This window comes from Dreissena polymorpha, chromosome 15 (genome assembly GCF_020536995.1).
Source record: "Dreissena polymorpha isolate Duluth1 chromosome 15, UMN_Dpol_1.0, whole genome shotgun sequence".
NCBI lineage: Eukaryota > Metazoa > Mollusca > Bivalvia > Myida > Dreissenidae > Dreissena > Dreissena polymorpha.
In genome coordinates this window covers 52,433,324-52,459,524 of record NC_068369.1, presented here as the reverse complement: position 1 = coordinate 52,459,524, position 26,201 = coordinate 52,433,324, and the positions used below count along the sequence as shown (strand labels likewise).

The following is a 26,201-nucleotide window of genomic DNA, read 5'->3' as shown; positions in this document are numbered from 1 at the left end:
TATAGGTCTATTTTTATTATTTTACAAGTGTGGTACCAATACAAAATTTTTAAAATACAGCAAAACCACTTATTTTGGACAAAAAGTGATCGGATGTTACAGCAATGGTTCGGAAATGTGTTACCTCAAAATACTTGTTACTAAAGCACAACGACATCGACAGATAATTTAAGTGTCCGATTGCACAAGAATAGTTTAAATAATTATGGGAAACAATAACTGATGATCGAAACATTTGTGAACAGGTAAAGTTTTGTTCAGGATATCAAAATCATCATTCCTGATGACTGATGTCAAATAAAGCATGCATTTTATATGGGGGATTACCTTAAATGTACTAAAGAAATATAAGCAAAGTTGGTTTAACTTCATGACATTTTCTGGAATGTAAAGATTTGGACAATAGTGGACCCCATCACATGAGTGCATGAGGTAAATTAGCAGCATTGTCGACTAAACAAAATATTAGGAGATGCATCATCACTTTTCCTGTGTTGGGGCTTTAAAAATTTTGTAAATAAAAGTACAATAAAATCTAGAATAACAAATTAACATAGGGCAAACAAGTTTATGTTCTGTTCTACTGTAATAATATTTGTATTAACAATGTATGAACAACAATTAATTTGCTACCAGTAACCACAGATCTAATTTCGTGATAAATAAACATGTCAACGATACTGTGTAGAAGATGATATCATTTGAGCGATGAAAACATATAAAATGTCACTATCGTAAAAAATATTACATAACAACCAAAAAAACGAAGGCATATTATTATTTAAGCAAATCCAACAAATCTTCCGTTCATTCATGATCATATCTCTTAGAACAGATAAAAAAAAAAAGAAATTTCTTAAAGAACCTTATAAAAATTTCTTATTTTGTAATATCCGCAGAGCATTTCGCATTCAACTATCAAAGTTCCGTCACAACAATACATTAATAACAGGAACAAAAATCCATTTGAGGTCACACGTAGATTCTTTTTCCATTCTGGTTTGGACGGTCCATGCTCCCAAATCTGTGAACACACGGGAATGTATTCCGTATTTTGTCTGCCAGATTATAGATGAGATTTCTAACTTCACTGAAATCTCAACTGTGTATGGGCCATTGGAGATACGATATGTTACGAACTCTCCTTAGTCTGAAAAATGGCTGCAAGATAGTTTATTCTTCAGTTGGAATGCCTTGAAAGTTCACTAGGTCAAGCATTTACTTTCTCAAAGTAGATTGCACAATGTTTACGCAATGTGTACATGATGGTAAAAGTACACTGGACAAGTGTGCAAGATGGTAAAAGCACACGAAAATTAAGTGTACAAGATGGTATAAGTACACCCACATAATGGACTCACAACATTTGCCGATGGTATTGCAAATGGTACACCAGTTGCCGATGTTACTGCAACTGCATTCACCGAAACCCGTTGGTGATAGTTATGGACATATGGACTCACAGAAATAAACATAGTCACTCTACTTTCAAGCCGTAAATGCTTTTCCTTTGCTGTAAACAGCATTCCCACTTCTTCTATCCCGGTTTGGAAGCCATTTTCCACGTCAGCTGTGTAATGCACTCGAACAATCCTCGCCTTGCAGTTTATAAAATCATTGCACTCAAATATCAACTGTTTATACAGTCAACCAAACAGTCAGTAAAAAAAGGTTTTGTTTAAAAATTCACAAATATATATAAAGTTCGCACACAAATCTAAATTTAACGTAAACAAATTATGTATACTAAATTGTACATCTTATTTGACATTTGCACGCTAAGCGTGTTTTTTCTTAAGAATGGAACATGGCTGTTTGTAAATACACCATGAAGTTTCTGATTCTGAGGTTCAGTGGGGTCTTTCATCTTGGACATTTGTACATCATGAAAACTGAAAATACAAAAAAAATAATGTAGATTTTGGTTGTCATTTTTTGGATTCATAAAATATGGCATTTTGTTTGACATTATTAAACTTGTGGATTTTCTATAATGTCTTGTAATTATATAAGAGTCTGCACCCTGAACATTCTTTTGGCTTTTGATTTTCTGTTTAAGAAGACCTAAGAATATACTTTCCGATGAATAATATTGGTTTAACAGTTATATGTAAAAACAATGTACCGTTGATCTTAATATTTCCTACAGATGTAAACATTAAGATGTATTCTTAAAAATAAATGCATCAAATTCACAAATTGACATCAGTGTCTCAACCGTCAATATTGACCAATCAGAACGCCTTTTACATAATCTTGTAAAAAATATATTTGCTAATGAGAATGTTTCCTAGATCTCACAGCTTCTCACCCTAAATATTGACTAGATGAAAATACTTCTAACATAACAATCTCGACCTAAAATATTCCCAATTGAGAATGCTCGTTACCTTTGTAATTGGTATTAATCAGTTGGACTGATGCGCGTTGTAAGACAGCCAAACCCATAAACAAAGTAAGTGTCCATCTATCTTTAATCTCAAATTTCTGACTTGGCCCTTACCTAACGCACGCGATGTATCAATAGTATGTTTCCCTTTCTACAAAGCCACCAGGCCGGTTCCTAAGAATCAACTTCCTGACCTCGTCATAGATAAGAATGGCCAAACTGAAGGGGAACGCTGGGAACCACCAATTCCATCTGAAATCACATTAAAAAAGGTTATAAAGATTCAGGAGGGAATTCTTACAGCATAAATTACAATTGAAATATTTTTTTCATTTCCAGGTAAAGGTTTCAATTCTGCTGGTGAACTGTTTTTATTTCCTGATCAACACACAACAGGATCAAAATAAAACAAGAGGGCCAAGATGGCCCTAGTTCGCTCACCTGAAAGGAGTCAGTTCATTTAATCTTTACCAAACGTCAAACTTGACCTAGATATTGTACAGACAAACATCCTGGTCAAGTTTCATCATTATTGAACCAAAACTGGCATATGGAGTGATTTTGTTTTTGTAAGATTTGACCTGGTGGCCTATATTTTGAGTTGACCCCCCTTACCAAACATCAAACTTTGCTTACAAAAATAAATATTATGACAGAGATTCATAAAATCTGAAACAAAATTGTGACATTCTATAGAGTGTTTACAAGGATTTTGTATAATAAAATGAAAATTTGGACAATCTAAGGGCAATAATTATGGCATTAATTATGTTTTAAAACCAATCTTTTCACCAAGTTTCTTGATGATTAGGCAAAAAATTTGACTTCTAGAGTGTAAGTGTTTCTAGAGTTGAATTTTTTTCTTTTTTTTTGACCTAGTGACCTAGTTTTTGACCCGGCACGAACCAGTTTCGAACTCGACAGAGATTTCATTGGGAAAAGCTTCTGACCAAGTTTCATTAAGATTGGACAATAAATGTGGCCTGTATAGTGTTTATGAACAAATGTGGACGGACGGACGGACAGACAACAGACAAAGACCGGTCACAAAAGCTCACCTGAGCAATCAGGTGAGCTAAAAACTAATGAGAAGGAAACTTAATGAAACTTTATAAAATACTTTATAAAAACGAATGCATGTGCCTACCAGATATACTGATTAGCCTGTGCAGTTCATCTGTGCTGTGCAAACTGCACAGGCTTATCTGGGACGATATTTTATATGCATGCATAAAACCCGGGTTTTCACACGAGGTACGTTATATAGATCCAGTTGAGATCCATTTTTTTAGGAATGCTGGTGTTGAAGAGAAAACACACTTCAAGAAGAAAGGACCACATGCCAACATGCATGTGCAAACAATCCTTGATAGAATTCAATTTGTATGTATATGGCCTACAATTCAATTTGTACGTAAATGGCCTACAAACAGCTCTTACCGGAGATTCTGCATGCGAAGTCCCTTCTCAAGTCCAGGGCAATATGTTAGGAATGCAGCGAGGGCCGTCTCGAAGAACAGACCAAATGTCAGGTGATGGTTCCTGAAACATAAAATGTTCTTGTTACCTGTGATGTTACCTGTGAAGTTAACTCTTTTACCACTCAGGCAATTTGAACAGTCTGTGGTCCCTAAGAAAATCAAATTAAAGATCTTTCTGAATAATTTCCTTTTTTTTTTTAAAACACTTATTTCAAACCCTTTGATACTGATGAACAGCAAACAGCACAAAATCTGAACAGATTACATGTTCCTCTCAAAGTGTTTTATTCTGGTTTCACCTTGCTTCTGACTGTAAGTGTTAACCTTTAAATCCCAAAGCTCCACGTTTTGTATATAAATATATATATATATATAAAGCTATGTAGGTATATACATTTCAGAAGTTTAAGTTGCCAGTCTTGTACCATATATTTAAAGAATGAGATGGTAAAAGCACTCTAAAAATGAAAAATTAAAAAGATAACTTAAGCTTATCCTGTTTAAAGCAGACATTACTATAGCCAAAAAAACTGGTGGCCATGTTCATCATTACGTACTTCATTCCCTGTTGGAAGAGGGACAGTTTACGGGTCTTGCAGATCAACAAGTCCGTCCACTGCACAACGACGATGGAAACAAAGAAAGCCGTGTGGCAGGTGTACTCCAACCGCTTCCTCTGGGCGTAGGTCTACAAAACACACACACAATAGTAAGGCACAATATTCGCAATGGAAGTCCAATTTTCCAGGACAACCAAAATTCAGGTCAGAACAAGTAAAAACCATATACAACAGTTAAATGTGAACTCTTATTTGTTGTCTTTTGAGAAAGGCTGATTTTAATGCATGTGTGTAAAGTGTCATTCCAGATTAGCCTGTGCAATGTGCACAGGCTAATCAGGGATGACATTTTCCACTTGTATGTTGTTTTTTTACAAAGTCTCTTCTGCACAAAAGTCCAGTTCAGACAGAAAGTGTTGTCCCTGATAAGCTGTGTGGACTGCACAGGCTAATCTGGGACAACACTTTACGCAATGCATTAAAAACCTTTTCACAGAGCAAAGCTCAAATATTTTCAGCAGAGGTATAGCTAGGGATAGCAGGTATGTATTTATGATAATAAAACTGATGAAGCCAGTTAAGCTCCTTATTTTTTCTAGGAAAGTTGTTAACCAGCAGAAATATAAATGCCAGTAACTGACAACTTTCCCACTTAAAAAGCTAAGGTAGCAAAGAATAGCTAAAGAAAACAATTCTTAACCAATCCACCATGTCCACCCAAGGAAATCAAGCCAATTTTCCACTAACTTTAAGTGCAGAACACTATTTTAACTGGCGGACCAAGCTTAAGATTGAAATATTCTAGATATTGGACGATGTCTTATTGAAAATTTAACCGTATTCTCAATATTTGACTACGTCTTCTTCAAAAGCTTACCACATTCTAGATATTAGTCTTGGTTAAGGTCTTAAGCAAGGGTATGATTTAAGAACCATCTCAGGGGTAGAAAATCACCTACCCTCTAACAGGCTTCAACTAAACTCATTCATATATCCAGCAAAGTTAATAACTATTAAATTCAGCAAACGTAACTATTTGTAAAATGAATTAGACATTGAAAGATAGGAAATCAGCCGAAAGAAGGAGAAATCACATTGCTGTAAATCGTACCCATTCCTGTCCGTACGAGTCTTGTACATCATTGACACCTCTGGAGTCCCACTGCTCACGGATACCCAGCAGCTTGCGCATCCAGAAGCCACTCTCTCCCAGAATCACGAAGTACACGTAGAAACCGGCCAAGGCTTGGATCATACCAATCTGTCCGTAGGCCATGCTGATCAGTCTGAAATGCAGTTACATTATGTCAGCAGTGTTTTATTGGTTGAATTAGGGGCCAAAATAAGACCCTTATCCAATCTGCATTCCAATTTATTTTAAAACAATAACTTTACACATTTAGTTCATTATCCTTCCCACTTCTATAAGATGAATATTTAAAAAATATTGAAAATACTTACTCTCAATTTTAAAATATTTTTAAAGCAAAAAAACAGCACACATCACACATTTCCTTAATAGTCTTAATTATTTGCACAATCAAATTCCAAAAACAACAAAACAAAAAACACTGCAGCAGCATGAATTTCAAAAAAACACACAAACTTCAATCTTTCTGACCCCAGATTTTGAAAGTGTTTTTTGGCTCTTTTTGTTTGAGTCCTCTGGTTCACTCCATGAACTTGCATGGATTTTTTTTCCTCCAAAGCTGTAAGCTAAGGTGCAGCTATAAACCTCATGGTCAGACCTACCGTTCATTGACAAGTTTATCATGGAGCGGGTCGCGGGGTTGTCTCTTCATGATGTCGGTCTCTGCCTGTTCGTATGCGAGCGAGATAGCAGGTACCATGTCGGTTCCCAAATCGATACACAGAATCGTGATGGTTCCAAGCGGCAGTGGAATGTCGAGAAGGATGAACAGCAAGAACGGCGAAATCTCGGGAATGTTCGAGGTCAGGGTGTAGGCGATGGACTTCTTCAAGTTGTCAAAGATGAGACGACCCTCTTCAACGCCAGTTACGATAGAGGCGAAGTTGTCGTCGAGCAGGATCATGTCGGCAGCCTGTTTGCTCACGTCTGACCCGGCGATACCCATGGCAACACCTGAACATTACAAACATACTGAAGTCAATATTTTTATGTTTTTTTTTACATTAAGTATTTGAACAAGTTTGAACATCATGCTTAATTGGGTGTACATTAAAGATTTTGTGTGTGTGCTTTGAGTGTGACCACGACTCAGAGGGGGCAATTTCTTGATAGTCAAGATGGCGATGTCCATGCAGAGACAGGCATTTTACGCCGTTTTATACCCTTTGTTTTGTTTTTTCAATACCCTCACTTTCGAGTGGAAAATTTATATTGATAAACGTTCAGGTCTCTAATTTAATACACAAGACATATTTTTAAACTCAGTCATGAAGCCAAATTTTCCCAATGAGAGGCTGATTTTCTCCAAAGATCCATAAATACCAAAAAGAAGCAGAAACCACACCCCTCCATTAAATAATAATAATACTTTGTAATTACTATTTAAATTGCGAACTCTTTTTGGAATGAAAAAACCAACACAACCACACAACTAAATTCAAGAATAACAATTTTATAAGCTAAGAAATCCCCCCCCCAAAACAACAACAACAACACCCTACCAATATCAGCCTTCTTCAAGGCGGGGGAGTCGTTGACACCGTCACCAGTCACAGCTACGATCTGTCCCTGGCGTTGGCAGCCCTCAACGATGATCAGTTTCTGCTGGGGCGAGGTTCGGGCGAACACGATCTCACTGTGGTTGTTGAGAATCTCGTCGATCTGGAACGGCGTCATGTCGCGGAGGTCTGAGCCGTGAACAACACATGCCTTGGCCTCACTGCGCAAAAGGAAAAAAGCATTCAATGGCCAGCTATACTACATCTGATAAAACAGATTTTTCATTTGACTCCAGGCCCTTTCCTGGCTTATCTATGGGTGTGATTACCAGACCCATTCCAAAAGCAAAGAAAACAAAACTGGCAATAAGAAAAAGCTATTTGATTTTTTTTTTTAACAAGAGAAGCGTCTCTTTTTTTCAATAACATCTAACAAAGTATATAACTATAATTAAACGAGAATGAAGTTTAGCTGGGATTGTCGTGTCAGCGTATATATATCACAGTTCGATGCCAACCAAGGTTAACTATTTAGCCAGCTACAAAATGGCTACAGTAGCCATTTGTATAAATATGGATGACTAAACTTTAGCCAATCCGAATGATAACCTTATTTGGATAAAGATAACTTAAGTCAAATACTTCGGCTTAATCGTATACAAAACTTAACCAAAACCTGCACCTGTTCGGATATTTTTTTATACAATTTCCCTAACCCAACAAGATATCCTTACAATAAGATAAACAATTTTTTTTCACTGGATATGAGTTATCCACATTTATACCAGTTGCTCCAGGTAAATTAAAGTTCCCATGCAAACTAAGAGTTGTCACTTACTGTGGATCCACCTCCTCCACTGGGATACCCCTCTGCTCTGCAATGTCCTCGATGGTCAGGCTACCCTCTGAGATGATGCCGACACCCTTTGCAATTGCCTTGGCCGTGATTGGATGATCACCAGTGACCATGATAACCTGTATACCACATGGGAGAAAGCTGCGACTTACAGACTTGTTGCAGAAAGATATGAACAACCCGCTGGGCAAAATGGGGGTAAATTTGTGTGTGTTTTGAGTGTCGTCCCTGATTTGCTGGTGCTGATCACACAGGCTAATCAGGGCAACACAGGCTAATCAGGGACCACACTTGCTTTTATCAAGGGAAATCAAATGATGCTGTTTGCATATATTATCCCTTATTGAAACACTACAAGAACAACAGCTGGTATAAGGGCCATTATAAGCCTCACAATCATCCATGTGTGAAACAACACAAAGTTATGTACCATCAGTGTGTGTTCGTGTTGTTCAAAATAAGGGATAGCCTAAAATGACAACTTGAAGTTTTTCCCAAATAAAATATGTACACTAAATACAACAAATATTTCAAATAAGTTTATTTCCCTATTCATCACAATAGCTGAACCTTTGCAAACATATTATTGAAAACACTGTTATCCCAACTTTGGTAAATAGAGTTTTAAAGTATTTTTTTTTGCAATTTTACTTCCCAATTTAATTAAAAACCACACAACTTTCCCCAATTCAAAGGGCCAGGCCCCATTCCCAGAATGGCAAACATTGTGAAACACCGAGTACCTTAATACCAGCAGATCTGCATTTTCCTACGGCATCTGGCACTGCAGCTCTCGGGGGATCAATCATGGACATCAGGCCAACGAAGCGCAGACCGGTCAGGGGGAAGTTGGGATCCTCGGAGTCGTACTTGTAGCCTGGTGGGTACTCATCACTGGGAAGGACAAAGTCGCAAAATCCTGGAAAGAAGAAGGATCAGTGATTTTGTTTGGCTTTCATTTGTTACAGCCTGTGCCATTTGAATTGGGAAAATTAGCGCGATAAACCATGAAATTGGGAAAAATAGCGCGATAAACCATGAAATTGGGAAAATGTAAGCATTATAAATAGGATTATAAGTAACAGAATTGATATTGTTTTAAGTGCATGTTCAGGGGGGTTTCTAGAAAAGGAGTCTGGTCAAATTGGAATTTTTTAAATCAATAAAAGTGGCAAATTTAGGAATGATTTATGGACAAAAAGGACTAAATTAAAGTTATATATAGTAGGATGTTTAAAAAATAAAGTAGAGATCTAGAGTTAAGAAATCATAATTAAGTTATAAGAGACTTCTTTCTTAAAAAAAAAAAAAAAATTGGGGGGGGGGGGGAGAGAATTTTTTTTTGGGGGAAATTTTGGTCAGATTTTTGGGAAAAACGTGGATTTTTGCGATTGGGAAGCAGACGAAAATCGGCTGTAATTTTGAGCAAAAAAAATCACTGAGGATCAATATTGGACTCCATCGTAAGGTCAGTAAAGGCCATCTCTTCTTTTAACTTTCATAAGAGCAATATAATGTCAGAACCTGTTATAATTTAAATTCTACTTGGACACACGGGGCTTTTATCTCGTGTTTTTTTCCGATATTGGCAATGGGTCTACGACCCATGGTTTTGAGAAAACCTTCTGGATCATGACTTAAATTGGCAAATTAAGATGTTTTTGCTGGCAAATACTATAAAAATTGAGAATAATGTTTTTAACATTGTATTCTCCAAGGTAGAACTCAAATAGCTGCAAAGAGAGAGTAACTGACTTTATATTTTTTATATATTAAATTTGGAATCATGGGCAGTAATTGGGGAAAAATATATACTTCCGAAATCGGAAATGAGGCCAAATTTTGGCTGAAAATCTGACCAGACACTGACTCCTTAAAAAACAGAACAAGAGGGCTTGAAAGGCCCAAAGTCGCTCACCTGAGATAACAAGATATTATTGGGACAAATCTTCTGACCCAAGTTTCACGAAGATCAGAAAATAAATGTGGTCTCTAGAGTGTTAACAAGGTTTTACTATAGCCATATAAGGAAAAATGCCCCGCCCCCTGGCAGTCATGTTTTTCAACCAAACGGCATCATTTTCGAACTCGTCCAAGATATTATTGGGATGAATCTTCTGACCAAGTTTCATTAAGATCAGACAATAAATGTGGCCTCTATAGAGTGTTAACAAGATTTTACCATAGCCATATATAGCCATATAAGGAAAAATGCCCTGCCCCTTGGCAGCCATGTTTTTCAAGCGAACGTAACCATTTTCGAACTCATCCAAGATATCATTGAAACCAATCTTCTGACCAAATTTCATGAAGATTGGACAATAAATGTGGCCTCTAGAGAGTGAACAAGGCAAATGTTGACGTCTCACAACGGACAACGTACGACTGACAGCGCACGACGGACAAAAGGCGATCACAAAAGCTCACAGTCGTCGAAATTCGCACTAGTCCGTCAGCAAAAAACTAGTATTTTTTCTTTCGGGCTTGTAGGAAATCCAATATTACAAGCCCGACGTGCTTGTGCAGTTCATTAAACCGAAAACGAGTTCCACTTTCATTTTCAATATTTGTAAACAAAGTTTTGAGCCCCTTAAATCAACAGCCGCTTATGTTTTAACACACTGCGCACACATGCTGGGCAATCAGCTGATAATTGGATTACTGCGCATAAAGCGCATGGTTTTGTTATTTCCGGATTACTATTATGTAAAATAAATGTTTTGCGTTGCGTTCGGGACACAGAGAGTAATGGCTGAACAGTTGTCATTCAAGTACGTCGTTGAGGAATGCGAATCTGAGGTAACTGTGATTGACGCATTTGTCAACTGGCTTTTTCAAGAATAAACTGGCACTTAATGTCTTATATATTTTCGGGTGGTTCAGGTTTGCTCTCTCTTTCACATGGATATATAGGATAACTTTCTGCTAATTTTTTACCTAAACTTTATGTATATATTTACCATTGTGATTTGATTGAAATCCGTGTGTGAAATTAATTTCTTCTTATTTCAGGATCCGAAAGAGGCTGGCTCAGATGACGAGGAAGCTTACTTGGATGAGGATGAAATTAATAAGAGATTTGTATTGTATTCTAAAGATTGAATAAATGAATGGTTCTTTGGATGTTTTATGTTATGTTCTTTTATGTTCTGTGCTCCATTGTTGTGGAGTTGTGCTCAGGTGAGCTAAAAAGGCTGATGGTTCCAGAAACCTTTAGGAAAAATCGTATCTTCTTACCGAGCACTCGTTCACCTAGCCCTCCCAGCTCCATGTAGGCAATGTTGAAGGCGGTGGAGAACTTGTCGTCAACGGGGTACTCATTACCGTCCTTGATGTAGCTGGAGCAGCGTTCCAGAATTCTCTCAGGGGCGCCCTTCATCACCATCAGGCTGCGTGGGTCATTGGGATCCTCGGTCTCATGGATCGATACCTGGGATAGAGGTTTTTCTTGTTAGACAATCGTTTCTAAGGCTTCCCCTGGATCAAAAATTTCATTAGCCAAATTCGCCTTGCTATGGTAATAAAATTCTTCCATTTTTGGCTATTTTTAGGTTTCAATGAACAAAACGTTGTACCCAAATAGAATTTTCTTAAGCCAATAAGTCACTTTGTAGCCATTGGCTAATTTGGCGCATGGCAAAGTTAGCCCTGGTTACCATGATAAAAGGACAACAGTTACTGGGATAAGAATAGGGCACTGGTGTTAAAGTTGGTGTAATGTGGTGTATCCCAACGTCAATCAATATTAGGGTATCTGTTACAGTGATAAAACATGTCACCTCTTAAAAGCGTTTGTTGTTATTCATGTATCAGACAGTACAGGCTAAATGAAAAAGAGTACATATAAATCGATGGAAAAGCCTTTGCTGGCAATAATGAGGGGAGATGCGTAAGAAAAAGTAAGTACACTTTACGAGACCTTATAAAGACGCGTCACAATCAAAATAATTCTTACAGTCAGTCATACTTCATGTCAAATAACCCATGGCTGATGTATCTTACTTGTGATTTATACCCACACATCATGACTTCCGTCTGCTTTTTATTTTACAACAAAGCATTATTTTAAAGTACTATATCTTAACCCTTTCAGTGCGGGAACCGAATTTTGAAGGCCTTTGCAAACAGTTTGGATCCAGATGGACGTGGCGTCTCATCTGGATCCAAACTGTTTGCTACTCTGATAGTATTCTTTGAAAAAAAATTGAAGAAAATGCTAATTTTAGTAATTCAGCAGACGACATTTAAGCAGACGACAAATTTCCCAGCATGCAAAGGGTTAAAGGTGTAAAATGAAATGTCCAAAGATCATCTCCCACTCAAACAACTATTATGACATCACCCCACACAATTGCTTCTCGTACCTGGTATTTGTTGGACGAGTTGAACGGGATCTCACAGATTTTCTTGTTCCTCTTTCTGAACTCTGTCACGCGACCAATAGAAAGCTCAACACACTTGAGGAGGGCTGACTCCGAGGCGTCACCGTTGCATTCCCTAGCAAAAAGAAGTTGTTATTTCTGAGAACATACATTTTACAGCCATACGAACAAACATAAATATTCAAGAATGTTTGTTCTTACCAATGTAACTAAATGTGATTACAATTACGTGTTACTGCTTAATTTTGATGAGAAAATTGGAGAAAATTGAAATTTAGTCATTTTTACTATTATCATTCGTTACAAACTTTTTTCCTGTTATTTTTTTTCCCTCTTAATGGCATTTTCTTGCTGAGCATTTTTCCCTACGGAATACATTTACTAACATATCAATCAGTTTATTATGTAAAGTTTGCATCTAAAAACCAGCTCACATGGTAATTTTTTTCCCAAACAGTGTGTTATCAATAAGAGAGCACACTAATTTCTCAGTCTTGATGAATCTATGCGAGAACGGTAATCCAGATCAAATCTAGGATAAGTTTAATCTTGGTCACTTTTCCAAAGTTAAGAAGAGGTAAACAAATGTGAACATGAGATGTCATAGGATGACATATAACCCCGAAAAACGCTTTTTCGAAACTTAAAAGCAGATTTCGAAACCTTAACGTGGACCCTAAGTTCAAGGTAAAGGGTTCAAATTTTATGTGCGCATTGAAAGGCCTTGTCCATAGACACATGCATACCAAATATGAAGGTTACATCCGAAGTGACATAGAAGTTATGAGCATATTTCGAAACCAAAACGCAAAGTGTTACCGACAGACAGACAGACATACAGAAATGTGATCACTATATGCCCACATTTCGGGGGCATACAAATGTTTGACTTGCTTACCTCTTGAGTACTGGGACATTTTCCTGGTCGGCCTTGAACTCTGCACGATTGCACAACATGGCACATCTTGAGAGGGCGAGCCATGACGGGTCTGAGCGGCTGTAGGTGGAGTCTGAAACGTCAAATGAACGATGCAGCTAGATCTCGGATAAATCGAATGAAATCTTGAATTGCACTTATCAATTTAGTGTTAAAGAAATCAGTTTAAACCCATGTTAATGCTTTGTAGACCGGTAAGACCTCTACAAAGAATGTAATTTTGAACATTGTGTTACAAAAAACTGTTATTTGGTTATGTACATATTACAGACAAAAAAATAAATAATGTACAAAATCTTAGGGGATTTTATAAAAGGAATATAATACAATCCCATTTCACAGGAATCAATCTTTGGTTTATCAGTAAGTTTAAAAAATACATATTTTTAAGCAGGCTAAATGACAAAAAATGAAATATGGTGCAATCAAAACATAAGAACTACAAGGTTTTCGATTTCTGTCAAAATAAATATAGGAATGCAGATAATCCAAATAAAATTTAAAGCAACAAGAGTATATAAAGTGCACACAAAAAAATTATTTGTGAATGATTTTAATTATTTACTTACCAATCACTATTGAATGCAAAATGAATGACCGAAATATTGCAACACATGGAGTAATAATTAGTCATAATCACACAAGTCATAATTATTCAAGCATAAATCTTGTGTATCTGAGCGATTTATTTATTAAGTACTGGAAAACAGCACTTTCCCAATAAGGAAAAAACTGCAACTTTCCCAATTGCTGTCAAAAATATTCCTAATTGAAAGTGCCTAAAAAATAATTATTTTTTTATTTTTTTTAAATTAAATGCAACATTTAGTTAGTTTCCCTATGCAGCTCTATTAAATGGCTTGAACCTAAGTAAATATAATATTGACAACTTGACAACATTCAGTTATCAATTTTAAAGTATTTGGGAGAAAAAAAACTCAAATACACCAATTTCCCAATATGAAGAAGACACAACGTAATTTTCCCATTTTCAGAATATTTCACGAACAATTTTCCCAGTTGGGCTGGTACAGGTACTTTCCCCAATTTGGTAAAAAAAAAATCGCTGTATCTGGTTTAACTTTATGTAAAATAGAAGAATAGAACTATCACTCTGAGACTTTCATGTTAAATCTAAAATATCACTGACTTATAAGCAGAAACCAGATTAATAGTGTTTAAACCAAAATAAACATTCAATGCAATATTCCAGTGCCCCCCCCCCCCCCCACCCTGGAAAAGTTCATCTACCTATCCAGCTAATGATGCCACAAGGTGAACCTTAGCAGATATAATATTCAACACACATTTATTCTCAATTCTTAAGCATTTCTTACGAAAGAACAACATCAATTTCCCAATCATTGAATGTTAGTCAAAATTATGCTATTTTTTCCCATTAAAAGGGCTCCAACCCCTTTTTCGAAATGGTGGAAAAAACTTTTAACTGACACTCTACAACACTTTAGAGATCTTTTGTCATCATTAAAAAATACAAAAAAAAACACAGCAACACAAACATCGACGTACTTGACTGATCATCGCTGGTGTCCGCCTCGACTATGCGCCCGTCAAACCACATGTGTGCGACGGTCATGCGGTTCTGGGTGAGAGTGCCGGTCTTGTCTGAACAGATGGTGGACGTGGATCCCAGGGTCTCTACGGCCTCCAGGTTCTTCACCAGACAGTTCTTCTTGGCCATTCTCTTGGCAGTGAGGGTCAAGCACACCTGTAAAATGGTGAAATACAGATTCCTTAACACTTGTTCTGGGAAAACGGTGCTTATTGCATGTGCATTTAAAAATACAGAGATTCTCTTGACACTTGTTCTGGGAAACGATGCTTATTGCATGTGCATTTGAAAATACAGAGATTCTCTTGACACTTGTTCAGGGAAAACGGTGCTTTTTGCATGTGCATTTGAAAATAGAGAGATTCTCTTGACACTTGTTCTGGAAAAACTGTGCTTATTGCATGTGCATTTGAAAATAGAGAGATTCTCTTGACACTTGTTCTGGGAAAACGGTGCTTATTGCATGCGCATTTGAAAAAAGAGAGATTCTCTTAACACTTGTTCTGGGAAAACGATGCTTATTGCATGTGCATTTGAAAATACAGAGATTCTCTTGACGCTTGTTCTGGGAAAACGGTGCTTATTGCATGTGCATTTGAAAATAGAGATTCTCTTTAGACTTGTTATGGGAAAACTGTGCTTATTGCATGTGCATTTGAAAATACAGAGATTCTCTTGACACTTGTTCTGGGAAAACGATGCTTATTGCATGTGCATTTGAAAATAGAGAGATTCTCTTGACACTTGTTCTGAGAAAACGATGCTTATTGCATGTGCATTTGAAAATAGAGAGATTCTCTTGACACTTGTTCTGGGAAAACGGTGCTTATTGCATGTGCATTTGAAAATAGAGAGATTCTCTTGACACTTGTTCTGGGAAAACGGTGCTTATAGCATGTGCATTTGAAAATACAGAGATTCTCTTGACACTTGTTCTGGGAAAACGATCCTTATTGCATGTGCATTTGAAAATACAGAGATTCTCTTGACACTTGTTCTGGGAAAACAATGCTTATTGCATGTGCATTTGAAAATAGAGAGATTCTCTTGACGCTTGTTCTGGGAAAACGGTGCTTATTGCATGTGCATTTGAAAATAGAGAGATTCTCTTGACACTTGTTCTGGGAAAACGATGCTTATTGCATGTGCATTTGAAAATAGAGAGATTCTCTTGACGCTTGTTCTGAGAAAAACGGTTTTATTGCATGTGCATTTGAAAATAGAGAGATTCTCTTGACACTTGTTCTGGGAAAACGGTGCTTATTGCATGTGCATTTGAAAATACAGAGATTCTCTTGACGCTTGTTCTGGGAAAACGATGCTTATTGCATGTGCATTTGAAAATAGAGAGATTCTCTTGACACTTGTTCTGGGAAAACGGTGCTTATTGCATGTGCATTTGAAAATAAGAGAGATTCTCTTGACACTTGTTCTGGGAAAACGGTGCTTATTGCATGTGCATTTGAAAATAGAGAGATTCTCTTGACACTTGTTCTGGGAAAACGGTGCTTATTGCATGTGCATTTGAAAATAGAAAGATTCTCTTGACACTTGTTCTGGGAAAACGATGCTTATTGCCTGTGCGTTTGAAAATACAGAGATTCTCTTGACGCCCTTTCTGGGAAAACGATGCTTATTGCATGTGCATTTGAAAATACAGAAATTCTCTTGACACTTGTTCTGGAAAAACGGTGCTTATTGCATGAGCATTTGAAAATAAAGATTCTCTTGACGCCTTGTTCTAGGAAAACGGTGCTTATAGCATGTGCATTTGAAAAAAGAGAGATTCTCTTGACACTTGTTCTGGGAAAACTATGCTTATTGCATGTACATTTGAAAATAGCCAGATTCTCTTGACGCTTGTTCTGGGAAAATGATGCTTATTGCATGTGCATTTAAAAATACAGAGATTCTCTTGACACTTGTTTTGAGAAAACGATGCTTATTGCCTGTGCATTTGAAAATACAGAGATTCTCTTCAGACTTTTTCTGGCAAAACAGTGCTCAAGCATTTGGACATTTATGCATCACTTGAGCCTCTTTCTGAGAAAACTGGGCTAAATGCATGTGCCTGTGCAGTGTCAACACAGGCTAATAAAGGATGACACTTTCTGTTTAAAATAATTTTCCTTTACAAGAGGCTTTAGTAACAATTGTTGGTGTCATTGCTGAATAGCCTATTGCACTGGCTAATCTGGGACAAAAAGTGCATGCGTTAAGCCTAGTTTTTTGTCTGATATCAGCTTAAAAGATCTTTTCACATTCGAAAAGTTGAACTTGTACACATAGAAGATGGGATTATTCAGTGAAAGTATGAGAAATGCCTTTTCTTTCGGCGTAACCAAACTTACAGTCACAGTGGCCAGAAGTCCCTCCGGTACGTTCGCTACGATGATACCGATCAGGAAGATTACTGCGTCCAGCCAGAAGTAGCCGAGGATGAAAGCGATGATGAAGAACGTTACACCAAGGAATACTGCCACGGACGTGATGATGTGGATGAAGTGAGCAATCTCCTTTGCGATGGGAGTCTCGCCGACCTCGAGACCCGAGGCCAGGTTAGCAATACGGCCCATCACGGTGTTGTCTCCGGTCTTGACCACCACACCGCGGCATGTACCTGGAATGATTGTGTGGGGTCAGCTCGACCGGAGTCGAAGACATGAGCAGTTCAAATGAGTCCGAATTTAAACATTATTACAGAGGGGTGTGATCAAGATGACGTCTAGAATTCTGTTGACTGATTTCGGACAACCAGATCCACAAAACAAAACTCTTACAACAAAAATTGAAATTAACATTTGAATTTCACTCGAAATATTCAATTCTGAAAACTGTTCAAATTTATACTGAAGCTATTAAAGCCTTAAATAAAGAATGCAAATTAAAATATAACAAAATATTTTCCTTATTTTCCCCTTGATTAATGCTGGCGAACACTCTTTTTTTTTTTGCTAAATGTTTTTACTTCCGCACATTTACATGGTCTTTTAATAAACTTCGTTTAAAACCACAACACTTTTTTTCAAAGCATTGTCCAAAAAATGCTGCTGCAAAAGTCTCCATGAACTTACCTTCGACAGCATTGGTGGAAAAGAAAGCAATGTTCTTGGTTTCCAGGGGGTTCTCGTGTGTGAACTCAGCGCTCCTTGACTGTGGCTCAGACTCTCCGGTCAGAGAAGAGTTGTCCACCTAGAGTGAGTGAATTGTGTTGCTTCATATTTTATAGTCATCGCCTTTTGGATTGTGAAAGTAGCCAATATAGACAATGAATTGGGAGAAATGAAACCTCGGTAAAATAAATATATAAACAGTATTCCTATTGAAACAGAATTATATTGCTGTTTAATTATTATGATAATATCTAACAATAAACCAATTAATGGATTTATCGCAATGGTTTGGTATCTTTTTTTGCAAAAGATTTTTTTTTGGTGAAAAAGTTATTTTTGCCGTTGGGAGAAACAGCCTGAAAGAGGCTGTAAGTTTGGGCAAAAACAATCACTGGCACTCGCTGCGTTCTGAGAAGTGGCTGTAATTTTGTTGTAAAAACAATCACTGGTATTTAATGCTGTGTTCTGAATAAATGGGGCTTAATTCTACCTTGAAGCCCTGAGCCTGGATCACGCGGATGTCGGCCGGCACTCGGTCCCCAAACTTCACTTCCACAATGTCACCCAATACTAGCTCACTGGCACGGATGTCTTTCTTGATGCCATTTCGGACAACAAGTGCGTACTGCAAAAATGAATGGTCAATTATAACCCATGGCAAACTATGTATAAGCCATCTAAAAGATATCAGACCTCTGACTTCTCTGATAAAAATTTCAGAGGTCCGATATCATTTCCATAATCGGGAAATCGTCATTGCATAATGATTATTATTGCTTATCCATCAGCATAAAGAGAAAGCATATTAATAAACTTGTAACAGGTATTTCCTTTTAATAGAGTATCAAACAAGAGCTGTCACCATAGGATGACATATGCCTCCTATAAACGCTAGAAGTTATGAGCATTTTTCGAAACCTTAACGCAGATATAAACATATACACATGCATACCAAATATGAAGGTTACATCTGAAGCGAAATAGAAGTTATGAGCATTTTTCGAAACCTAAACGCAAAGTGTAACGGACAGTGCGATCACTATGCCCTCCTTCGGGGGCGTAAAAAAAGTCCTGTAGAATTTAAAAGGTAAAGAACCTTGGGTCTAGTGTATAATTCTGGTCTTGTCCATGTTTTAATTTTGTAAAGAAATACTAAAATTTAACTAACACAAACTTCTCCTGAAGAGATATGAATGTGTATTTTGTTTGTGAAATATTTATCAAAGCACAGAATTTTATAAGTATTAATATTTTGTTACTGACAGTTATTTTGTCTCTAATTTGAGAAATGATCCAGTTAATATTAAACTAAACTGACATTTGAGTCTTTGACAGAGTCATTTTGCTATGGATTGTCAAAAGTACAATTAAAATATCCGTCTTACTTGTGGCACAAGGTTCTTGAAGGAGTCCATAATTCTTGAAGATTTAGAATCTTGGTAGTAGGAGAAGCAACCAGTGACTACGACGACAGCGGTCAACACGATACCCAGATACAACTGAAAACAAGATTTTTTCATAATTCACTAGCAAAGGTTTTTTGTTACTTATAAATCAATAGTTCAACATCAAGAAAAAATCAAGCTTTGCTTAAATCCAGAGTGTTAAGCAAGAAACAAAATATTCAGTACCCATAAATACACAAGATCTGTCACTTTAAATACTTATTTATTGATTTACAAAATCTTGCAAAAAACATAAGCTGCTTTATAAATTCACACCACCAAAAGCCTCCGATGACCATAATCTTAGAATGCAGAAAGAAGAATCTTCAAATATAAGATCAGAGCAACAGTCTAAACATATACAACAATCTAGATTGCAAAAAGAAGTGGTATGAAGAAGAAATGGCTAGATAATCTTTCAAGTTTAGAACTCACGTTGTCGCCGGGTACATCTTCCATTTGGGACGCCTGAATAGCGTAAGCGATGTAACACAAAATGGCTCCCACCCACAGCAACAGTGAGAAACCACCGAACATCTGCTTGCAGAACTTGAGCCACTCCGGGGTGGCTTTGGGTGGTGTCAGCTCGTTGGGCCCATCGCGAAGCAGAACATGTTGTGCATACTCCGGCGTGAGACCCTTCAAAAAAATGCGTCTTGTTCTGATAAAACTGGGAATAATACATGTTCACACAGGCTAATCTGGGACGACACTCTCTGCCTAAACTTGATTTTCTGTTAGGAGTGACTTCCTTGAAACTAAAAATACCATTAAAGCGGAAAGTGTCGTCCCTGATTAGCCTGTGCGGACTGCACAGGCTAATCTGGGACGACACTTTACGCACATGAATTAAACCCAGTTTTCGTGGTTGCAGATATGTTTTCTTATGACATTTTATAACTTTTTTTTAGGGTTTGGAATAATGCACTTCGCCAACTGCATGCAACAAAAAGCGCGCCTGCACAAGGCCATTCCAGAAGATTTTGTACCATATTTATTTTAATCCTGTCACATGCCTTTAAACCAGCCCAATAACCAGGTAACCTAATATCCCAAAAGATATTAGGTTAGTTGACCGCGTGACCTCGAATATCCGTCAGTTGCTCTCCGCGCATGCGCATGCCTTAACTACTGTCTATTAATAAACTATACTTTTTTCTTTTAAAAAATACCAAATACATGTAAAGCAACCCATGCGAAAGACGTCGGACCTCGGACATTTCCGATAAAATTTGCTGAGGTTCGTTATCTTTCCCGAAACTGGCGGTCCTCGTGTCCGAAAAAAAAACAACAATAAGTAAAACTTCGTTTTGGTTGGAAATGAAAATGAAACTTCGAATATGTCAAAAAATACTGACTGGTATGAATTAATCTACTTTAAAAGACGGTTTGACGATGAAATAAAAAATTTGTTACAAACCAGTCAAACTTGCTATCTTTACTTGTGACGTAACAAACTCGTAGTGCTATTCTTTGAACCTGTCAAATACTGCACGTTGTTTTGTGACGTAAGTGACACAACAAATTTTTGATTGGTTGAAATGAATTTTACTGGTTTTAATCCTTGTGATGATCGTAAAGCGAAAGCGGGGAACCATACAACCTTTGCCTGTTCCATGTCAACATTGAAAGCGAAAATCAGCACTTCAACCGGTTGCGAATACGTGTATTTTTTATCAGGTGATTTTGTTTCATATTGTATTTGTTTTACGCTTTTGCAATACCTTTTATTTGTGTAAAGTCTTAATCTATTAATTTCTGAGCCTGATTATTATTTTTTAACTAAACACTAAAACTTGCTGTAAAGTGTGTCACTGTCATTTTCATTGCTAGGTTATTTTGACGGGGCTATGTCTGGCGAAAAAAAGAAAAAGCTAGGCGAGTATTGACCAAAGAGCAGAGGAAAATAAAAAGAGGTGGAAGGCTTATGAAGTAGAAGAACGTGACGAAAGAGGATTTCAAGAGGTTTGGAAAAAGGACAGGCCATGGCTTCAAATTAATGATTTTTTTTAAATTGTAAATCATTGTGAACGAAATAATGATACAAATAAACTCTATTAAAGGTATTCTCTGGTATTTGGTTAAAGAAGAACAAGGTCCGGTAAAATCTGGTGAGGTCCTGCAATTTAAAAAGTTTTAGGACCTCATGTCCTGTAAGTTTTTTTTGTCTTTCGCATGGGTTGATGTAAAGTACTGTTTGTTTAAACATTATTATTTAAAGAGCATAATTTTGTCTTTGTGTATTGAGTTAATAACGATTAACTCGATTTTTGTGTTGTTTAACAAGACGGAAGCTAGCTTAAGCGCTTTGCATGACGTGATATCACAATGTTTTTGCTCGCGCGTGGGTTTTCCCATATTAAATATTTAAAAACAAAATACTCGAAAACTAGATATTTTAGAAACATTTCAACGAATGCTGAAAATGTGACAGGATAAATAAAATAATAGGTTGGTAATGTGGATGGAGAATGGTTATCTGGCTCGTCGGAGGATCTTATCAGGTTCGCCTTCGGCTCACCCGATAAATTCCTCTGACTTGCCAGATAACCATTCTCCATCCACGTCACCAACCTATTATTCTCTATCTACATAACTTAAACAAGCAAATACAAATTTTTGGGAATCCAAGCACAGGATTTTACCAGATTTTGGGAAAAATGCTTATTCAAGAATAGAATTTTTGAGCTCTAGAATGCTTCTGATTTGAGAAAAACATTTTATGTAACTCTTAAAATAATAATTAAAATTATATAGGCAGTCTTAAAAATTATAGTTATATACTTTGTTAGGTGTAATTGAAATAAAATTGAGATATAACACTAATAAGACGCTCAAAAGGAGATTTATTATTCCCTTTTTTTACCATTTTGCTATGGGAACAGGTTGGATTATCACGTAGATACGCCAGGAAAAGGCCTGTCTGATCTTTGACTAACCATGCAAGGGTCTTTGTTCAATCAACGATACATCTCAGTGACTAACCATGTTAAGGTATGTGTTCAGTCGACTGTACAGCTCAGTGACTTACCATGTTGGGGTCAGTGTTCAGTCGACTGTACAGCTCAGTGACTGGGATCTTGTGTTCGTCCATGGTAAGCTCCTGTTTCAGTTCATCCATGTCCTTCTTCTTCTTCCCCTTCTTCTTGCCACCCCCCTCATCTCCTGGCGTGACAGCATACCGATAGCTGTCCTGTCTTGGTCCCTTGAAATGTGCAAAACGTACAAAGATGTGCAGCAACAATTTTTTTGTTCAAATTTGGGCCGTCCAAGGGACCCATTCCCAACGATAAAAAGGATATGCTTGCCAAATGGATTGAAAATTGAAACTCCAAATTACAGATTTTTTATCCATTTATCTCAACTTTTAGTTAATCTTCTAAGACTATTAAATATAATATTGAACACGTAAAGTCTCATACATGTGTTCTTTATTATTTTTATTACATATTTTTTTTAAGAAAAAAACAACAACAAAACTAATAATTTTTCCCAAATTAGTCAAAACTACCTGTATGCTAATTTTCCCAAGCCAAAGTAACATGACCCCATTCCCTAAATAGTAAGATTTTTTTGACAAAATTAAGTTTCTGAAAATGACAGCAGGTGTGTCAAATTAAAAGTTTATAAATTCAGATCGTTTAACAGTCACGTGAATATTTAACATAATATTTATAAGCCAACAAAGTTGACATGAAGATTGGTATTTAATGTTTATCACACCAGTTATAAAACTTTAGGAGGTATAGGTGCAATAAACACTTCTATATATCAAAATATTCAACAGTTTAAGCCTGCTGGTCATATATTTAGACTTATCAGGGCTTCCCCTGGCTCAAAAATTTCTCTAGCCAAATTCACCTTGCTATTGCAAAATTCTTCTATTTTTGGCCATTTTAAGGTTTTAATGAAGAAAAAAGTTGTAGCCAAATAGAATTTTCTTTAGCCAAATAGGTCAATTTGTAGCCATTGGCTAATTTGGCGAATGGCAGAGTAAGCCCTGCTTATTCCTATATTACAGGGATTAATTGTGCAATATATAATGTCACAGTGTGACGTCTGACATCTACAAACAGCGCACTTATGTGTATTTAAAACATGGCGGGAAATGTAAAAGCTCAACTTAAAAGATTTAACAAGGTAAAGGCTTCTCCAGTTTGACCTTACAAGTATTGAAGTAACGTGTACACAATTTTTTCATTACAAACAGTAAACCTGACAAGTGTTGCAGATGGGTTTATACATGTACTATATTTAATTAATTTAGTAACCAAAATATGTGGTTTTAACAATTTGTATGGCTCAAATTAAATAGCTCCAAATAAATCATATGTTATGACCAGATAAAATCTAAACCACCATTGTGAAGCTCATTTATCATGAGTAAACTATTAAGGATCATATGACAATTTCTACAAAGGTTAAACAGTCGGCTTCTTTTTGGAATGACACAAAGTAAACCACATGTCGCAACTTCATCTTTTATTCTACTTCATTTGTTATATTTATATTTATTATTATACCCCTGGCAAACAAATCATTACAAGATTACTGGTCAAAAGATAAAAATCAATAGTGTTAAGATTTCAATTGAGAGTGTTTGTGTGCAACCAAGCAGAAACTGATGCTGTGACAGCATAGATTATCTTTCAGTTTTCACTGTGGTCAGCAACAATAAATAGGCTAATTGGCGATCTGATAACAAGCTATGTCCTTGGGGCATGTTTGCACTGGCTTAATCTAACCTGGTAAGTGACTGCCAAAAACTGGATGCTCAGCTGTCGGCAGAGCTGCTTTTGTCAGCTACCTAAATACTACCTAGACAACTCAGAACAAGAGCTGTCACCATAGGATGACTTATGGTGACCCTATAAACGCTTGATAGAAGTTATGAGCATTTTTCAAAACCTAAACACAGATTTTGAAACCTAAACGCGGACCCTAAGTTCAAGGTCAAGGTCACAGGGGTAAAAACTTTTGTGCGTATGGAAAGGCCTTGTCCGTATACACATGCATACCAAATATGAAGATTATATCTCAAGGGACATAGAAGTTATGAGCATTTTTCGAAACCTAAACGCAAAGTGTTACGGAAAGAGGGAAAGACTATATGCCCACTTTCTTTCAAAAGGGGGCATAAAAATGGCCTTTTTTTATTTTTGAAAGCAAAAGCAGAAACCCTAGATTGTAACACACATGATTCATATTACTTCATAAATATTTTAATTTTCAATGAGTGTGCAGAGAAGAGACAGGGAGGCAGAAGTTCAGCTTTGTTAAGTCCAAACCACATTTACAATGTTCACATGTGGGTATTAATAATTATTTAGTATGCATGTTGAAAAGCAGAGTGTAAGGTTTGGCATCTTTTACATACACTATGTTAGCATTACCAGTAGTCAAAATAACCCATGGCTATTGAAATCTCCAAACGGCTACTAAAATTTATGAGTAATATTTTAAAATGAAGCAGATGTTCAAACTTTCTGAGCTAGCATTCTTAATAACAGGACTTGGCACCAACCTAGCATAATTTATGTTTTGATGCTTGTTAAAGGAGTGTTTAATACATGTATCATATATAATGTAAAGGAAGTAAACAGTGAAAATACTTATTGAATAGTGCAAAAAGACACTACTGTTATTTTTCTATAACTTCTTCTTAATAAAGAAAGTCTGGTAATTATATGTGCTCTCAAAATGATTACCTATTTGTTCAAAGCTCTACTGCATTCATCTGATCTGTATGCGTGTTAGGTTATGACTTTGATACTCAAACAGTGTTAATCATTACATTCATTTAAGAAAATATGTTAAATGTCTTCTGACTATAAAGGAACCTGGTGAACTGAAGTCAGAATCTTGTGATGACCTACTGACATTCTGAAAAGTGAAGTGCAAATCCGACCTCAGTGAACACGAAAATAGTTAACATTCTGTCCTAATTTTACATGGGTTTAAAAGTACTATACTTAACTGTCATCAACTTCCTTATCTTGCTTTTTGGAAAAGTTTAAATCAAATAAATCTGGGGTTAATTAATTAAAATCAAATAACTGAGTTGAAACGGACATGGCATAGCGTCTGAATCTGAATCGATACGTTGCAGGGCCTTGTAGGGCGTAGGTTGCAACGGGAGAGAGACTTGTCCAACTGTGGATTCAGGGCCCTCACACTACTTTGGGGGAAGGGGTCCGCAGCCCTTAGGAGGGGGAATTTTCACACACAAAAGTTTTAAAGCACTTTGTATTATTTGTCACTTGGTTTTCTAGAATGTTTGTAGCTTGATAGTCATTAAAGGTTTAACGTTTCTTTTATTTCTTGCTGGTGTTAGTATGTCATGACAAGGTAAGGCTGACACCTTCCCCCCACAACTTTGTACAGGAAGGTGAGTCGATTGGTCTTTCGTCTGTCCTGTAGGCTTTGGAGTTCCAGTGTTTTCAACATTGAGGATACACAGCCGTATCAAACGTATTTGAGCGTATCAAACTCAAACCAATAAAATTTTCTTTAAATAGGTATATGCCTTGAAGATGAAAACAACACCGCGACCGCCGCTGACTGGTGTAAGTTATACACAACGCATTCGACCTTCCATATTTTCAATGTCAGTAGCCTTCCATTTAATTTTTCCAACTATTTGCGAACAGTTCACGAGCGTTAAACGTTCGACGAATGTTCGGTCAAGAAAGAATGATAACTAAGAGCAAAATCAAAGATGCCAATGAAGGAAGAACATATAAAAGCTATTTTTTCCAACAAAAATTATTTCAAAATAATCGTCAGCGGCAGCCATTTTAATTTGGACAAGCGATG

At 36.7% G+C, this 26,201-nt stretch overlaps 1 protein-coding gene across 2 annotated transcripts in view; it reads right to left on the bottom strand.

The window, feature by feature from the left end:
• LOC127860963 (sodium/potassium-transporting ATPase subunit alpha-like) overlaps window positions 1-26,201 on the bottom strand; it is a 26,778-nt gene continuing 577 nt past the window's right edge. For both annotated transcript variants that reach the window (XM_052399295.1, XM_052399294.1), the window contains 19 exons: window positions 22,417-22,590; window positions 19,821-20,024; window positions 19,326-19,439; window positions 18,431-18,565; window positions 17,902-18,019; window positions 17,179-17,447; window positions 14,785-14,983; window positions 13,216-13,327; window positions 12,300-12,432; window positions 11,173-11,365; window positions 8,679-8,854; window positions 7,918-8,054; window positions 7,083-7,300; window positions 6,183-6,534; window positions 5,542-5,716; window positions 4,428-4,558; window positions 3,830-3,931; window positions 2,504-2,641; window positions 1-1,892 (listed from right to left, as the gene is read on the bottom strand). In XM_052399295.1, the coding sequence (XP_052255255.1) occupies window positions 2,521-2,641; window positions 3,830-3,931; window positions 4,428-4,558; window positions 5,542-5,716; window positions 6,183-6,534; window positions 7,083-7,300; window positions 7,918-8,054; window positions 8,679-8,854; window positions 11,173-11,365; window positions 12,300-12,432; window positions 13,216-13,327; window positions 14,785-14,983; window positions 17,179-17,447; window positions 17,902-18,019; window positions 18,431-18,565; window positions 19,326-19,439; window positions 19,821-20,024; window positions 22,417-22,590 (3,063 nt within the window). In that variant the 3' untranslated portion in view covers window positions 1-1,892; window positions 2,504-2,520. The remainder of the gene's footprint in view (window positions 1,893-2,503; window positions 2,642-3,829; window positions 3,932-4,427; window positions 4,559-5,541; window positions 5,717-6,182; window positions 6,535-7,082; window positions 7,301-7,917; window positions 8,055-8,678; window positions 8,855-11,172; window positions 11,366-12,299; window positions 12,433-13,215; window positions 13,328-14,784; window positions 14,984-17,178; window positions 17,448-17,901; window positions 18,020-18,430; window positions 18,566-19,325; window positions 19,440-19,820; window positions 20,025-22,416; window positions 22,591-26,201) is intronic.